This window comes from Anticarsia gemmatalis, chromosome 14, assembly GCF_050436995.1.
Source record: "Anticarsia gemmatalis isolate Benzon Research Colony breed Stoneville strain chromosome 14, ilAntGemm2 primary, whole genome shotgun sequence".
NCBI lineage: Eukaryota > Metazoa > Arthropoda > Insecta > Lepidoptera > Erebidae > Anticarsia > Anticarsia gemmatalis.
The window spans coordinates 6,431,896-6,450,737 of NC_134758.1; the positions used below are offsets into that span (position 1 = coordinate 6,431,896).

General features: G+C 36.9%; 2 protein-coding genes across 2 annotated transcripts; both read right to left on the reverse strand.

Moving 5' to 3' along the window:
• Positions 1 to 60: 60 nt before the first annotated feature.
• LOC142978156 (IQ domain-containing protein K-like) lies at positions 61 to 4,466 on the reverse strand. Its single transcript, XM_076122478.1, has 5 exons — positions 3,875 to 4,466; positions 3,344 to 3,483; positions 3,050 to 3,144; positions 485 to 614; positions 61 to 191 (listed from the first exon to the last, which is right to left on the reverse strand). Exons 1-5 carry the CDS (start codon positions 4,137 to 4,139, stop codon positions 93 to 95), a joined length of 729 nt encoding a protein of 242 aa, XP_075978593.1. The 5' UTR covers positions 4,140 to 4,466; the 3' UTR covers positions 61 to 92.
• Positions 4,467 to 4,523: 57 nt separating this feature from the next.
• On the reverse strand, positions 4,524 to 10,609 carry LOC142978155 (uncharacterized). The gene is made up of 5 exons (XM_076122477.1): positions 10,485 to 10,609; positions 8,487 to 8,843; positions 7,217 to 8,398; positions 5,447 to 5,739; positions 4,524 to 5,328 (listed from the first exon to the last, which is right to left on the reverse strand). Exons 2-5 carry the CDS (start codon positions 8,838 to 8,840, stop codon positions 4,719 to 4,721), a joined length of 2,439 nt encoding a protein of 812 aa, XP_075978592.1. The 5' UTR covers positions 8,841 to 8,843; positions 10,485 to 10,609; the 3' UTR covers positions 4,524 to 4,718.
• Positions 10,610 to 18,842: the final 8,233 nt, after the last annotated feature.

Below are 18,842 nucleotides of genomic sequence, written 5' to 3' on the forward strand. Positions count from 1 at the left end.
TAAATATTAACCATTCCATAAATTAAGTTTGTAAGTAAAATAAAATTGCTGTTGGAATCTAAAATTGTTAAGTAAATACTTACATTATCACTTTAAAAATTGTGATTGGACACATGCATTGAAGAAGCAAACTTCTTTGCCAAAAATGGGTTCATCTCCATCTCAGGAATGTTGCGTTCCAATGCCAGTTTCTGTCAAAATGAAAAGTTAGTTTGTGTGTTTAGAGGCTTCTTACTCAAAGGGGTAAAACCCTAAAACTAAGACTTTGCAGTCTGTCTGTCACCAGGTACATTTTCACAGATGATGTATTTCTGTTGCTGCTTTGACAACGAAAAATGGGTTAAAATTAATATTATTGAGGGGCCCCTATAGCAAAGCCCGATTTTTACCCTTTTTATAATATAATGAACGGAAACTGTCATACGCGAGTCCGCATTTGGCCGGTTTTTAAAATAATTGTGTGGATAACAAACAGAATATTCACCCTCCAGAATTCACGCATTTCTTGCACTTCCTCTTGTTTCTGAACGAAATATTGTCGCACAGTCTTTTGTATTAGAGTGGCAGCGTATTCTTCTGGCCAAAGCCAAGATTTTGGATAGTATGGACGAGGACTGAAAAGCGTAATACGTATTTTTTTATTTAAATTTATGTAAATTGTCAAATTCTAACTTATTAATTATCTAATGTTGGTCTCTATGTATAACACCTCTGTCTAAGGTAGGGAAATGTTTGAAACATACTACTACACTTTTAGTGTCAAATGTAATAATCCCTGAAGAAACTTGATGTGTTTCTCAATTTCAATTCAATTCAATTCAATTTATTCAAATAAATTAATACATAAAGTTTAATATAAGTCTTATAGTTAGAATATTAGGTAGGTACATAATAAAAACATTGGGAGCCTGTATTAGGATAAATAAATCCTGTATCACAGGCTCTTAGATACGGCGAGCGTTATTGATAAAAAACAAAAAATTACTTATACATTATTTAGATATTAAATAATAATAGTTAAAATTTCTGGCAAAGTAAAGTTTAGATAGCACTACAAAACTGTATCATACTCCAGACCAACAAGACATTATTCCCCAGCTCCCGTGCTAGGTTTGTACCTGTGTTACGGTGAGACAGAGAACAAGGCCGTCAGAGTCTTTGCTAACACAATTATTGCAGTACTATGTTAATATAAAGATTATAATGGACCTATACACTATCATTATATAAAAATGACAAAATATGCCAATATGTAACTTAAGTAACGAAACATGTATATTGAAACAAAAATAAAAATCTAGGTCAAGCATTTAATGACGCAGTTCAGAAATTTGCTAACTAAGGAATCGAGTGTAAGTGGGTCAGTAGTGTTTGATGGAATGTTTACATTGGTGAAAAATGAAGTAATATAATAATGAAGTACAAAGTTCACACACATAATTATTACGAAAAATAACTTAATTAAACGCCTATGCACCCTCATAATCAACAGAGTTGATGTATCTCTTTTCAGCAGCTTTTCTAGCGGGACACTCTGCTATTCCTGTTTGGTGTTTATTGGGCTTATTGTAACGTGTGCAAGTAGCGCATTTAGGCTCCATGGTATGCTTCATTATACAAGCGTCTATTTTATGTCCCGTAGCCGCACAGTGTCCACAAATGGTGTGACTTTCACGGCAAGATTTTGCCGCATGCCCGTACTGCTGGCACTTGTAGCATCTAGTTACAAGTGTGAAGTCCCTAACAGGACAAGAGGTCCAGTTTATGAATATACGGGTCTGAGTGATGAGAGCCTTGCGAATATTAGCAGGGACTTCAATTATATAATTACAGTTCGGGGCATCTTTCCTGCCGGATTTGTGGCTTAACTTGCATGTGGTCAAAAAGGTTTCTAGTGTCAAAGATGGAATTTTCTCGGCTATGTTTTGTTCGAATATGCAGGCAAAAACCTCTTTTTCGGGCATTGCGGAGGGAACCCCAACGATCACAATCCGAGGTTTGCGCTTTTGGGGTTCATCGGCTGTGAGTCCAAACGTAGATTGTTGCACCGCTTGTTTCAACTTTTCGGCATCATTTTTTGTCTCCGTGCTAATTATAACGCCTCCGTTTTTCGTTTTCTGCAGTCCGCGCACCTTCAACTTCATTTGTTCCGGACAAATTATTTTTTGTACAAGGTTTTTCGTCTCGTCGCTAGATTTCTGTTTATCCTTCGGGTATACGGCGACAGAGCTGAGGTTAGCGGGTCGAACAAAACTATTAGCTCTCTTTTTGACCATATCGGCAAACGAAACATTTCCAACGGTCGATGACTCCTGGACCGTCTGCTTGAGTGCAATAATATGTTCTGTCAGGTCGCACTTTTCTTTCAGAGCTTCATTCTTACTTGATAAGTCCAGGGCTTGCTGCTTCAGCGACTGATACAGAACCGCCATTTCAGACGTTCCTTTCCCAACTTTGCGACATAAGTTTGAGATTTTTAGCTTTTGATCCGAGTTTAGTTTACCCTCGGTGGATATGGAGCACACTTCATTCAAATATGTCTCAATGGTCGTCATCCATCTCTGCAACTCTGCTGTAGACACCACTTCAAGAGACACGGAAGTGGAGTGTTGAGGCGACCTACTCAGGGTGCAGGGGCTGTTCTCCATTTTAGTATTTCTATCTATTATACACGTACCCGTAACTTATAAACTCATTACTAACGATGGAATTTGCAAGCTTGCATTGTCAACGCACTACACAATTAAATTCTAAAGGAGGTCAATATATTATAAACTATATTAAATAATGCATAAGAGCACGTCTTTATGCTTCAACGGTCAATAATACAAAAAAAAAAAAAAAAAAAGAAAAAGAAAAAAAAAAAAAAAAAAAAAAAAATAGAGAACGAATTAATTACACTATGATGAAGCAAGAAAATGCTCAGCCTAAGGATTTGAAGGCTGCCTTAGTCTTTGTTCAATTCAATTTATGAATCTGACTATCAATTTACAGTCATTTCTCTTGGTAAAAGAGAAAATGTATGATTGTTCAAAAATAAAGCCCATACTTATCACGAAGGTAGTCTCTGACCCATGGCATGTTGAATAGATGCAAGTTGCTCTCCTTGCGTCCTGGATAACGGGGATTGTTATTCCACAATACCTACAAAATATAAAATACGTTATTAATTGTGCCTATCTTGTTTTAAATCTGTGCAAAGTTACATAAATTAGTAATATTTACTATTGTGTCTGGAATGGCAACATTAAGAGTTAAGCAAAACAATAAAAAAATTACTTTTGATTCTGGTACGGTAATACTCTTGACGTTACGCTAAAATATGCAATGCAGTGTAAAATACCTGTACTATGTGATCGATTCCATTGAAGAAACATTTCTGCCGTTCAAGAGCCTCCCAAGTCTTAGCTTTGTTAAGTGTTTCAACTAGAGCCGGTATAAGATGCACTAAGACTTCGTTTTGAATATAGTCACATTCAGTCTCTGTAAATATGTAGGCATAACTAATGACCGTAAATAACTTACTGCCGGTTATGGTCTAATCCTATTCTTCACGGAATATCTTAGCCAACACCCCACAAGGAACACAAAGTGAGGATCCTCCGACCAGGCGAGGTGATCATGCCTGGTGGGCCTAGCCTGCCCGACTGTTGTAGTCGGGAACTTGTATATATAGTCAGTTGCAATGCAAACTTCGATAGCGCGATCTAGGACTTGTGACGTCAGTCACACTGCGCGTGGTGGTTGGTTGCGCGCTGGTCCCAGTAGATGTCGCTGTATGTAGCGAGCCGCTACACCTTCTATACCTCTTCTCCCGAAATTAAGCAAATACCTCCCAATCAAATGTAAATAAGTATGAAACTTGTAAACTTACTAAGGAACGGAGGTTTTACAGTGGGCTCCTTCTTACTTTCTGCGTAGTCTTCAACTGTTTGTTGCCATTGAGTGCTCTCTTCAACAATCTCTTTCCAATTTGCTCTAGCAGATTTCTTTAAAATAACTGGGAATTCTACTTCTGAACAGGGTAAACTATTGGGTAATACGAAAGCGGATAATGCCGCTTCGGCTGCGTCACTGCTAGCAGTTCCACCTTTTGAATCTTTAGATTTAGCTTTACGATCAGTACCTTTGCCGGCCATTATTTATTGATTACAGGTAATATGTATTATATTTTATTCTATTAAATCGTTTTACAGTGGAGATTGTTGACATTAGGCATTGACGTTAGCGCAAATTTGATTTTAACATGTCAGTTATTGTCGATTTTATTACTTTTACTGTAGAATGTGAGTGAAGTAAAGAGGTTTGTAAATCTTCGGTCGAAAAGAAGGCGTTTGTTGGTCTCTGCCTAACTCAATATGGCCTGGTTTTTAGATTGTGTAGTAAATATCTAAGAAATGATATTTTTATGCTTGCTTTATAGTAGGTCTGTAATGTAGTAAACTCCTGTAACTGTTATTATATATTGGTATGAACATAATAGTGTGTTTTAAGTGGAAGGGTACAATAAGTAGGCGGTTACATCTTATTCAAACATTTATTTTTACTTTAATATACAAAATCTGCATACGCAATTACTCGGATTCTCTGGATATTACCATCCAAAGCTTAAAAGTAATAAATAATAAATACTTCTAGTGTCTAAGCTAAGAATAAATTATATTATCATGCTCCACTCAGTTCAGTTGCATGTTGTAATATATTGGAACATGATAGTTTTAATATTGAGAGAATTTCCCAGTGATCTGTGAGATCCAGTCAAGATATTGAGCGACCTTGACGTAGACTCCGGGTACGCCAGGTTGACCGCACCCGATACCCCACGACACTACACCCACAATCTGCCAGGTTCCACCACGCTCGCACACCAAGGGACCACCACCGTCACCCTTGCATGCATCTTTGCCTTCTTCACCTCCAGCGCACAAGAATCCAGGGTTCAACTCATAGTTGTAACCCAAGCGAGTCTGCTTCAGTTGTTGTTGACATTGACCGTGAGAAAGAATAGGCACGTCGACTTCCTTAAGGATGTTTTGGTACTTTCCGTAGTCACCGAAGGCATCCTTGCCCCATCCGGTAGTCCAGCATCTTTGACCGGAGTAGTCTGCGTATTTGTCGGGTAAACAAGCAGGGCTGATGTGGGGGTACTTGGTCCATTCAACTGGATGGTCCATTTTTAGGATGGCGAGGTCGTTGTCCAAAGTGCCAGCGTAGTACAGTGGGTGCACATGAACAGAAACAATGTCTCTCTCTATGTATGGGTAGAATTCGACGTCACGGTTGACATCCCATTCGCCAAGACGTACTCTTAGCTCAAAGCCCTTGTATCTGAAATGGAAAAATATAACGTTATGCTACATATCATTATGTCGGCAGAAATTAAGTTGCTTCCACAATTAAAATTGAATTGAATCGAATTGAACACACTATTTTGTTATTAACTTACGATTTCACGCAGTGAGCAGCTGTCATGATGTGTAGACCGTCGATGAGTGTTCCTCCACATACATAAACCGATTCTTTGGGATCCTTCTTCAAGATAGCAGTTTGCCACGGGTATTCTCCAAATTCGCTCTCACCATCGACGTAAGATGGAGTTTTTACTCTGCCGTTAATTCCTTGGGAGTGTCGAATGCCACATTGGCCCTTGTTAGCTGCTTGGGGTTGTAGTGGACGGCGACAGCACACTTGGTTTTGTCTGCATTGTTGTACAGGCGGACGACCGTAATAAGCTTGACGCTGCAAAGACGAACGAAAACATGATAATGCTTCATAAAATAGCATAGGGCTCGTATTCAATACAGATTACAAAGTTGTTATAATGTCTGTATAGTTATGGCAGGTACCTATCGGATCTTTGAGGAATACTATACAAAAACGACTGTTTAACAAGATAAGAGGAATGAAAGAAATATAGATGGATTACCTCTTGTATATATTTAGAAGAGTTTTCTATTAAGATTTCCCGCTTCTTTCTCTTGTCTGGAAATCTGATTGTTTGGTCTCCCCGGTTTGCCCCAAGAGGTTTTAGAGGAAGGTTAGGGGAAGGGGATTCGGAATATCCGTACTGTTTAGCATAAGTACCATTATCGTCTTCGTAATCTACATTTTCTGAACTGTTTTCAATATCGTAACTAAGTTGGTGAGGCTTGCGGTAATTAACACCATTATAATTGTCGTAATTACTTTCATAATCCCCGTGGTCTAAAGGGGCTTCATTGTCACTTTGGCTTTGTTGGTTATAATTATCAGATTCGTAATGTGGATAATATGGAGAATAAGTTGGTGGCCCGTATTGTGGCGGACGATGGGAGGACTCAATGTCACTGAGAGGTTCCTGGTAATGAGGATAGGGTGAAGTTCCAAGAGGTTTTGAATCGCGGACGGGTGCGGGATAATGAGGATGGTGAGGATGTGCATGATGTAGTGGCACAATGTGATGTGGATGCTGATAGAAAGGAGGAGGAGGGAAGGCGATAGGGTGTGCGGGGGGAAATGGTGGACTTCCGGGCAATGGGCGTCCATGTGGGGGAAATCGGTAGTAATGATGTTTTTGCAGTAAGTAATGTTTCTTTTGATCGAACAATTGTCCTATGGTATCGACTGTTTCTTTATTCGGTTGAATATGGACATGAAACAAAGGTCTGTAAACTTTCTCTCCGTTTTCATCCTTAGCGATTTGAAGTGATACTAGAGGGTTCGCAGAAACTAGGCCTAAATTGAAACCCCCTGAACCAATAGCACTACTGAATGGACTGGTATGAGGGTTATAAGGTAAGCTACCGGTTATTGAAGAGGGCAAGCCTAAAGAGATACCAAACGAGGGCTGGAAATATCTGTAGTCTATGTTGTCGGCAAGGCTGCTAAGGCCCCTGAATGGCTTCAGGTGGCGCTGTAGTGACATATTTTACTGTATTATGTAATTGAATGATATGATATAATTATGTTAAATATGTCAGTGCCCATTGTTTAGTAATCATGTTTCCAACCGTTACATTTGATTTTTAAGTAATTTAGTTCAACTGTAACAGCGTTACCTCAGATTTAATAAAAATATAATTACGTAAGGGGATCAGTCGTTTAACAGTACGCACGTATTATTATGAGTGTTGGTTGTAGGATGGATCGGTAAACGTTAAAATGATTTAGGAAAATAATCTTCTGGATAAGGTTTCAGCAAATTCACCACTAGCTTATAAGTAAATGTGTGACTTACCGGTTGAATTTCCTTCGCTGCTTCGGAATCAGTTTCTTCTTGTTCCTTTGTATCACGTTTGCTTATCTTTTTGGTTTCCGTGGCGGTAGAGTTTTGAGAACTTTCGGTACTGTTTAGTTTGTCCAATTGTTCTTCAGTTAAAGCGGCAATTTCAGAACCTTTGTTGCGAGGATCAATAGGTAAATACAAGTCATCTCTGCGTCCAATTACTTCTTGGCTTGGGCATTGATCATAGTTTACACAGACGCATTCAAATCCTTGAGCCTTGGCCTCATGGTAATTTTCTGTATAAAGATTGCCACCTTGTCCGAAAGTTGCCGGTCCTTGGTTGTATACGTTGTTAGCAGAACCGACATGAAGTTCCTTTTTATAAAATTCGTTGTTCTGTTGACCGTAGCTTCCTAGACTGTTGCCAAATTTCTGGTCTTCAAATGGACTGTTAGAAAATTGGTTCGGTAATCCTTGACTTAAGATGTTAGCACTAACTTTGTTGGCACTGTGGCCAAATTGCGATCCATAGATGGTTTCGCCTTCGTATGTGGGCTTATTGTTGTCAAAGGAGTAGCTTCCTGATATAGGCTTAAAACCACCAGAGTTGAAGCTGCCAAAGTCGACTCCTCCCGCCGTAATAACATCAGTGGACTGTAATTGCGATTGAGATAACTGACCGACGGATCCTACTGGAATGGCTACGGGCTTTATAATTACTTTGGGGTCTTTTTCAGCGTCTCCATGAACGTAGTGATGATGGATGTGTTGTTGCACAACTGAATCGGTTTTGGTTCCTGATTGCGAAGGTGAAACTTTTGTGTACAAAGGTTTAGTATTCTCATAGGCGTAAGGACTTTGGCTCGCATAACCAGGAGGCTTGGTGACGTAGTTACTTTCATGGGCGTTATATAAGGCGCTATTTTGAGAAAATTGGTAGTTTCCACCAGCTACGCCATATTTATCTGAGAAGCCAGGTCGAACATTGCCGCCGTACCCGACTCTTTTAGGCGGGTTCTTGTGTCCAGGACGTCCAGGATATGGCATAGGTTGTGGTGGTCCGTAAGCCCTGGGAGGTCCGCGAACTGGTATGGATGCCACTGGTTTTCCAATTGGTTTAATATCTACCGGTTGTGCGTAAATGACATCATCAGGAGATAAGTAACGCTTTTCTTGAGTTTCTTCTTCTTCACACTGAAATAATGAAACATAATATATTAGATTTTTGCTAATATGTCATGGTTAAGATAACTAATTTATTTAATCTTTACAAACTACTTACTTGTATGAGTCCCAAAGTGCACAATCTTCCTTTAATTAAGTTTCTTGCTTCAGCGTCATCGCCTGCGTCCAAGGCATCCTTGATCGTGGGATCGCTGTAAACGTCGTCGAATCCTCCCAAACTTCTACCTTGTTTACTGCTCACAAGTTCATCAACAATGTCGTCGAGCACTGAGCCGTTTGTGTCTGATTGTCTCTCCTCAGCGTCAGGTAATTGTTCACCCTGCAACAGGGTCGTGGGCTTCGGCTCAGCTTCTGCTGCAGGCTTGGCACCCGCATCACCTCCCCAAGACCATTCCGCTTTTGTAGAGTATAATATTGATAGCAGTAAAAAGGTTATCGTTGACCACCGCATGATCTGCAATAATAAAGCAAATTATTAAATTGCTGATGTCATTTGATCCTTATTTAGTAAAGCATGTCATTGTTTCGAAACTGCAGGCGAAGAATCACTTTTACTTTCGCAGACTGCGGTTACATAAGTCTCCATAACGTCAGCGCAGAGTTGTGGCTCCGCGGGCATTGGTAGGAGTGGGCTCGCGAAAGCACTCTCACGCGGTACATACAACATTGGATAAGAATAGCTTTGCGTATCATGCTTCACTGCCCGAGTTCGAATATAACGACAAACCGGTAATAATATACATAATATTATATGCATTGCATTTGTATGCACTCATGAATATACAAAAAATAATGCTTCATTGTATTGCGGCCAATTGGTATTCACGTCTATCCTTTTCAAGGATAGTCTCAGATAATGCGTAAGTCTAGCACATAGGTGTCCTAACTTTGAATACGTTATTGAGGTCAGCTTTTGTTTTGGTGTTATGAAAGAAAGTTAAGTATTGGTGTCAGTGTCGTGGTGTTGTACCCAAACTGGCACATCGGCGTGTTGGCAGGCCGCGCGCGTCTCGATTCGTCACCAATTCGGTAACCGTCGATAATTACGTAACTTCCGATATTAGTCTGTCATGTTTGTTTTATGCAACTTTGTTACGGCACTACTTGTAAATTATTCATTTTTTTGAATTTCCGTCAACTTGTTTAATCAACACGCGGTAAGTAGAGCGCAAGTGACACTCGTCTTATAAAGAAAAGTTTTGAAAGGCTCGCAATTAGATGCGTCGTAAGAAAGCAAACAACCGCACGGTTATGTGGTCCTGTGCAGGTCGCGTAACAACTCTTAATGTGAGGCATTTGTTTAGCGGATTCTATTTTAGTATATAAAATTATAACATTATACAGCACGTTTAATTTAATTTCAACTTCGATTGCTGACTAAACATTAAAAAACCATCTACGAGAGGATAAAAATGGACAGAAATTTATTCAAAAACATACTTGTAGAATGTATTTTTTCATTGTTAAAGTAATAATGCATATTAAGGGAATTTAATAGATGCGGATGTTTTATGTGCCGTGAGTAATTTGGCATGGTTTTGTTGTTATGCAATGTTTTACATATCCCTGTGATGTTGTGTTGTGGTCGAGACTGGCTCGAAGCGACCGGAAAGTGAAAGTTTACGCGAGGATCATTTACTTGGGAAACTACCTATCTGTTTACTAATAATATTATTATAAACTAGAGCAATATTTAGCACCGATGTGTTAAATTATTAAAATTTAGATACAATTCGGAAATTTGAATTAGTAATTGATTATTTATTTTATGCAAATTAAGCTTTTCAGATCGAAATATGAATACAAGATGCGACGAAAAGAAGTTGACGAAAGCAACATCACTGTAATAGGAAATAGTTAATATGCTACTCATGTAGTGCATATTTATAACTAAATACACTTTAATAACCGACAGATGTTAATCTCAAACATTCTGCACAATCATGTTATAACATCTCCGCTATTCACATTTCTCCCGTAGATATTTTGAAAAGAGAAAATGATGCCTGTTAGTATACAATGTCTTTCGTCACCGCAAATCCTGTGATGCGTCCCAAACGAACCCGGTACTAACGATATCACTTTGAAAACTTACGTTTGATATATCTTCACTCCTTGTATGTCACTTAACTAATTGTTCAAATTGTCACAAGTTTACCGGCGCACTGTCTGCGTCCGAATGACTGCCACTTCTACCACCACGACGCTTTATACTTCGACCAACGTAAAGATGCATGCGCGCCGATTTTGTAAGACGATCAACGCAGCCTCCTACCACTTTACCTTTGAGTTAACACTTAACCGCTAAATTTAGCCTTTATCTATCGCTAGCTGCCTGTCGAATGAATATCGTGGTACAGGCAATGACGTCGGTCGATAACATTGATCAACCCTTGGTTTCATTCATGTTCCAAGTAGATGTTTGGCAATATGGTTTTTTTTGAGGTCGTCTTAGCGGATCTGTATTGTGACCGTAAGGCGAATACGATATTCTGATACTGATGTCATGCATTCGATTTATGCAATACCAACTCGATACAATCAATCGTGAGTTTCATATGTTAAGAGTTCCTTATCAGAATGCAACGCTAAGCTTTAGTATTCAAAATATGACAATGTCGAAAAGGCATGGTTCTTAGTTTTACTAGCGATGTCATTGTATGCAGTACAAGTACCTAATATTAAACAGCATAACGTATTAAATGTTAAAGAAACCACGACAAGATGAACAGACATGCACTAGTTTGCAACGACTTGGTTTATTTTTGCAGAATTAAATAAACTTAACGAGAACAGGCTTTCATTAAAAAAGTATTATAAATACCACAATAACACTTATTTCGTAAAAATGTATGAGGTATTCAATAGTTATTTGCCATTATGAAAAGGGCTGATGAAAGTTCCTGTAAAACATTTCCATAGATATGTACATCATACTTTCGAAGCACCTATACTTAGGTAAATGTGTTACCCAAAAAAGTTTAAATCGACTCGTGAGTCATTTTGATATGTATAAGTAAAATGATTACATTTTCATTTTATTTTCCAGCAGGGAGTGAATTTGTTTCCCTTTCATACAAAAGCCAAAAGACGAGTTTTGGTCCGGGACTACAACTTTACTGTAATTAGAATTTTATAAGTTTCTGTTTGCTATTACTTAGATAGTTAGGAAACTATACACAGTGAAAAAGAAATAGAAGTTTCCAATTTAGGCTAACTTATAGTTCCTTGACCAAAACTATGCATTTGACTTTAAAAATGTAGTGATACAGACATATCTAGAATAACAGATACACCTTCATTTCAAGGATACTATTCATTAATACCTTTTCAATGTCAAAACAAAACAATACTAATGAAGATATCTGTACCATTTCCTCTATTATATGAAACACAATGCTATCAAATGTCGTTATGATGACATACATTGTTATCTAATAAGTAATAAGCGCCACCTACGTGGTTGGTTGATACGCGACGTCGTTGGAGCTCACCCTTCCATATCGAGATAATGACTCGCTTTCCCAGGACCATAGTTTCTAATAAGGTGAGATGACCTACTCAATAACTTTTTTGTTATGATGTAAATGTTGTTTTTGAATATGATATAATTTTAGAACTGTTTTTGTGGTCAGCAGTAGTAACTTTGCAGCTTTAGTGACTGTCTAACACGAGGTTTCCAGATCGTCCTAAGTCGAGAAAAGTGTTAATGGTTATCCTATGTCTTTTGGCCCAGAGTTGGTATCTACCTTTAAAACAAAAGAGATTTCTTTCATAATTATTTAAAACGAAAGTTTAATTAATATTTTACAATACCGGATAGTAAACAAAAGGAGCTATAAAATATTTGAGACTAGACGTGTATCACAGCCCTAAAATGTCGCATTTGTTCTGGATTACGCCTTGTAACTTCATGATAAAAATATAGATTTTGCATAGTATTATACTTTAGTCTCTGCATCCCCTATGGAAAAAGGCGTGATTTTATGAATGTATTTTATATTTGTAAAGAGTTTGTAACAAACATGTTATGTAACACCTAAAAACTAATTAAGAATAAAATATTAATGTTTTAAATAACGCTAATCGCTACTGCAAATTGTGTCCATACAAAAGAGTTCAACGCGCGACACATTTGTGTTTACGTTACATAAGTCGGTTCTCGTGACATTTGCAGCTCATTGTACTTAATTCGTTATGTAAAGACTTTGTCCTATTGTCAATGTGATGTGGTTTCTTTGTTACACTGATCTATATGTAGGTACTCACTCCCTTCGTGTGTTCAGCTTGGGTGTGTCAAATTACTCAGAAAAAGAAAAACATGTTTCTGTTTTGGACGGTTTTTGTAGAGTATTAATGATATATTATGTTACCAGAATAAAGTTAATATTTGCCGTTTACCGTGTTCCAATATTGGTATTCACGCAATGATAATAATATGATGAATGAGTCAAACATGCAGCATGTATAATATGCACTTTACAAAATAATTAAAGGCATTCTTGTATTGAACACCTAGAACATTGCAAATCATTATTGACAAACAGAATATTGTCGAAACTGAAACCCTTGGCATCTATACAATTAGTAGGACGCAAAGCGGATGCAGTTTTCGTAAAAAAATGTATTTTTCTATTAAATCATAGCCTTCAGTTACACATTGCGCTGATACTTGCACAAGAGGGGTTTTCCAGCGCAGTCGAGCCGGACCTGCGCGGGCGCATTGCACGCCTGCGCTGACGCTGTACACTTGCGCAACAGTTCGCTGAACCATTTCTATTGCTTTACGCCTTGTTTGAATGAACTCGCGTGTTGTTTGTTGCTAAATAACTATAATATTTGTAAGGTTAGGTTGTTGTTGAGATTTATAACTTAATATTTCGTAATTATTCCTAAACAAAATAAACAAACAGCGTGCCTTCGACTAAAAAATATATGTAGTTACCAACTACTTATGGTAATTAAACTTCTAGGGGTGACAGTAAGGAGACCATGTTATATGACTTGAGTAGAGACTTTGAAAAACCTATTATGATCCCTACTTCTATTCCAATGTACCTTTTTATACATATGTATTCTGGGTTTCGTAAGCAAGGCTGATTTATCACCTCAATACAAGTAAAGTAACCCTTAAAACTAGTCATAAATCTAGTTCTTTGTGTTCAAAAACTTGGAATATGTCAAAGTAAAACATTACGAAAGGTTTATGAAATATTTGAATATACGTTATGCTCTATCGATGCGCCTAATTGTTTCAAACTAAATACACAGAACTGAAATATTGCTTCAGTTTGCGAATACCGAAGGTTGGTACTGAAAAATGTTCATGCTAATTGTCTTTTGTATTTATAATTTGTATTTCGAAGAAGGATCTTGTATATTGTCCTTGGCCTCCTTGAGGAAAGAAGGGTTAGTCATAACTCGTCAACTCCAAGTTCAAATTGTGTTTTGAAACAGTCTCTGAGTCAGTCGTCAGATACATCAACTTATTATGTAAACAAACCGCAGATGTATGCATGTGTGTGTTTGCCTATAAGTTATACTTATTAAGTATAGTCAGAGACCAAAATATGTATACGCTGACACTTTTTCAATGGTACTTTTTTGTATAGAAATATTATTTTATCATATCAATAATATTTATCTTTCACAAAGGCACAAGTTTACAGAATGAAGTACAGTATAAGTAAAACAATCGATCCTTTGTGAGAGACTGGTGTTATCTGATTTCAGACATCATTGCCAACTAATGAAAAAATCCTTTGTTGGCAATAAACAGTAATTTTACTATTTCCATTTATAAATATGCTTTAGAATACGTGAACGTACTACAAAATCATGCTTGTGTGCGTCTCATTATTACTTGTACTTAGTAATGACGCACTTACTAGTTGTATGTAAATTGAACGTTAGATGTATGCCTATGTGTGGGTGTTTATTTGTAAATATGTTGAGGAAAGTTAAGTATGTGTGTATGTTGTATCTTACTAAGAATATGCTTGTAAAAGTAGTAATATGCATGTGTGCGTGAATTATTCTTATCACAATGCAATGCTATGCACTTGCTTCTATCCGCAACTATTTCATCGATAAATATTTCCCAGGGTAAAATGTAGTAGTTATTCCAGATTATAAACTACGGATTTTCAAAATCCGTTCCTATTGGTAAGATGAAATAACCAATATAAAAACATCCGATTTATGTACATTCAATATGAATAGAGATGAGTAATTTTATAAGTTGTCTGTGTGTATGTATTTGTGTGCGAACTTTCAGTGTGTAATAAGTTAATCGAATCGTGTTTGTGTGTGTGTGATCGATGCAAGTTATCATGTAAGAAGCATTGTGTTAATGAATACATAACTGACACAGTTATCTATAATTGCAATTCAGCATGTCCATATTGTTGAGTGGATCTAACTGCATTGACATTTAACTTTTATGTAACCCTTTTTGACATTTCAAAATAAAGGCTTATATTTTCTACTTGATAGCATGTGAGTAATTTGAGTGCATTTTTAAGCTACATGCCATAGTAGCGTGGGTATCGTAAAGATTTGTCACTTTGTATTATTTTCTATGCTACGTCGTGATCGGGATTGACATATCCGCCATCTTCCGTGAGAAAATGTAGTAAAATGTTCTCATTGATTCACTTACCTAAAGTATTAATCATTAGACGGTGTTTTTGTGTACCACGTTTCTTACGTTATAGAAATTCACGCTGTTTTCTCTGTCGCAGCGTCGCTTTTATTATAATTAATTTTTACCATGGTTAAATATACAATGAATTAATTAATTTAATGAGTTAAGCCTTTAGTGATGAGTCCACCACGATGGGTAAGTGCGGGTTGAGGACATGTGCACGCCCTAAGAAATGGGTAAACAATAAACTCACAAAACATTAAATAACATATTAATTCAACAGTTCTATTCTTACAAAGACGTAGAGAAAAGAAATACATTTGCAAATGATTCTTTATAAGCGAATAGATAACCATCAAAACAAATAACTTCTTTCGCTCAGCAATCAAGGAGCATTTAAAAATCAGGTAGTTCCCTAATCTTTACGATCTCTTGAACATGATAAATTTATAAACAAAGTTGTCTAACAGTCTGTTGTACTGCTTAGCCAAGAGGGCATTGAACTCGTGTACTGTGACGTCACACCACTCGCAGTACGACGCAGTACGAAGTTCACTCACTGACATAACAGAGTCCCGAGCACAAGCTGTTTACATTTTTTATTGCATCTCCACTTGAAATTGGTTTAGTTGCGCAACTGCAATTTAAGATCAATGACTTCAAAGTTCATAGTATTTTCTTTTTTATGATACGGCTATTTCAAAATATGGGCAGAGAACTACTGCAGACGATATTTTGCCCTAATTGCAGGGTATTTACTTAGACCTAAAGAAAAGATTTTTCAAATTTGTCGTATAATGTATACTTCAGTGTACATTATACCGTATACTTGTATGCTAATTTTATGCAAACTTAATACCGCGTCGATATCTCATGTTATTTGGAACTGACAAACATATTTGAACTGCTAGTAGCAATTTACAATATCTTTAAACAAATAAACGACAAGACGGCATAAAATCTATAATAAATGATCTTACCTAAACTTAAGTGTTACGTAGAGCTCGCCATATCGAAAATAATCCTATTTTCTTGCATATTTATCATCTTTGACATTTCATTAATCAACTTTGACAACTAAATACAGGACTTTATCAAGTTATTCATAAAAACTTCCTTTATAGTCTATAATTATATCATTTGACCTAGTTTAACTTGTAACTAGACGCATTTGCGTTAAAATTTCCCGGGTTTTCCGACCAATTACTCCAATCACGAAAAACTAGTAATAAAACTTGAATGTTTTCGTGAATTACTGGGAACCGATATTGCAAGACACGGGTTTTCCGAATTACGCTTCGATAATGCAACGCACGAGGTCAGCCTAGCCTTTTTGTATAGAACAAAGAATGTATAGAGTCGTTATAAGTATTTGTTTGTAAATTCTCATTTGTTTACTACGTATAATCTTATGCAAACTGTTATATAAAATATCTTCATTAGCAATGACCTAGTTAGAGCTAAAAAGTTTGGTTTTGAATCTAGGACAAATAAAACATGTTTCATTACGAGAGCAACACATGATTAAATGTAGTTGAGCACCCTAAGTCATACGTATTCATCTGGTTATTCAATGAACGCGCTGATTACCTATAATAAATGATGACTATAAATCATATTGGTTATGTAAATATTAGAACAAGTTCCATTCGTACATCATAAGCAGATTTATTTTGCAAAAGACTTACTATGGTACTATCTCTTAGAATAAGCTGCTATAAAAAGCGACCCGATTCTAAGAATGTACATCATCGTCTTCGGGTACTTAATTGGTAGCTATCGGTCTACTACTGACTTATTAAGAGATTAACCCTTAATTGCAAAGTCATGCCTAAGTTTTCGTAAAAGCGGTCTTTCTTTATCTTAAAAGTTTATATTAAAACACTACTAACCTAAAATCAATAAAATTTCCTCTTAAATATTACGACACATCGAAACTACAAACAAAAATAAAAAACAAATTGCAAACGATCCTCGAAACTAGATTACAATTTTGTGAATAATAAAATAGAGAACGTTGAATAAAATATCGCACCTCCGCTCAAATAGTGTTGCAACTCAAAAAAAAATATTTTTTAAGTTATGGCCCGAAAAGCAAAAAAAATAGGCAGGAGCAACTTTAAACCCATTTTACTCGACAATTTGTTTTTTGGACTTATGACGCTATTTGAGCGGAGGTGCGATATGTAGTAGTGAGTGAGTCATGTCGTTTCTCTGTGCTTATTAAATCAACGACCCAGATTGCATCGCCACGTAATTCTGGGCTTCCCTAAGGTTCCCTTCAAGGACTCCCTTCAAAACTGGACGATACAATCGGGTTTTTTTAACGTTTAATTGAGGATAATCATTAGATACTTTTGATGTGCAGGCACGAATATAGACGGCGTCTTGGCAATGAGTAAAAGCCACGTATTGTTTTGGTCTGTGTGTACGTGAGTGATGTGTATGAATGAAAATACTCGTATTATTATTGTTTTTCTTAATAGTAATTAATTTATTTATTTATTTGTGTTCACGCTACACTGGAAAATAATATTATCATTTCAATAGCTCATAATTGTTGCAGTTTCGTATTGTCATACTTCATACTGATCTTCAATATATGAAATATATTTTTTTATTTATCTACGGTAGCTATGTTACTCCCTTTCATGCCAAGGGGTAATTCTACAATTATCCGATTATTACTATGTTTCTTATACTAGCTAATGAGGTCCTGTGAGTTGAGATCATGAAAATAAGATACCATTTTCAAAATACAAGTTTTGCATATCATCTATGGTTACTAACCAAACTTGAATTTAGAATATCATATTAAACATAAACAGTCTTATTAGCATTCGCCTAGGAGCCTATGTTTCCATAACGATATGGGAATTATAGTACAACAGACATCACTAACAAGAGAAAGTTGAACACAATAACTTTTACCATCATGTTAAAATATGTACTATGTTGAACTGATTAGAATAGCATACCGTTTCTTTATCTGCTTTTCCCATGAACATCTGGGAATAAACGCAAAAGAAAGCCGTTTGTTTTCCCACACAATCTGTACTAGTAACACAGATGTTGTAATCTTAAAATATTCAATATATTCGACACACAAATCGAATTACATTCAGGAAATGTAAAAAAATAAGTCGGTGTTCTTTTAATACACTTTTTGCACGAAAAAAAGCACTCCCTCTACCTTTTTAACGTTTTATTTGTAACAGCGACATCTGTTGTGCACAGTACGAACTTCCAAAAGTTCTGCAATCCACGCAGCTTGAGCAATCAAGCCTTTTAGGGTCAGCGCAGACCAAGAGGAGCGCAGGGGAGAGGATTTTTTTAACGCACTTGAAAATCAACTTTAAATTAATTGAAATAAAGTGCATAATTGCTTGAACCTGACAAAAAATGCTCGCGCGTCCTCGAGGATGCGCGGGTATCCCCGCGCATACTCGAGGACGCGCGAGCATCGTACGAAAAATTTCAATGTTGTTACTGAGTTTAAAGAGAGAGATCGTCATTTTTATTCTTCTTCAGTCAAAATAGCAATTATAATCATGGCCCAGTCTACCATCGTTGACGAATTTTCACGAAAACTGGCCTGTTTAATGAAGAATGGTAACCTAAAAAGATTTCCTCGCGCAGGCTCGAGCAGTCGCGAGCATGCTCGAGCATCCGCGAGCCGTAAAGAAAATGCTCGAGACCGCGCGAGGATTATTCCGGTCTGTCTGCGCTGGGCCTTAGCTTTGTTTCAAGGCGAACGTATTGAGGCTTGGGTATTTGAATTCGCTTTGTTTCCAACTGTAATGAATA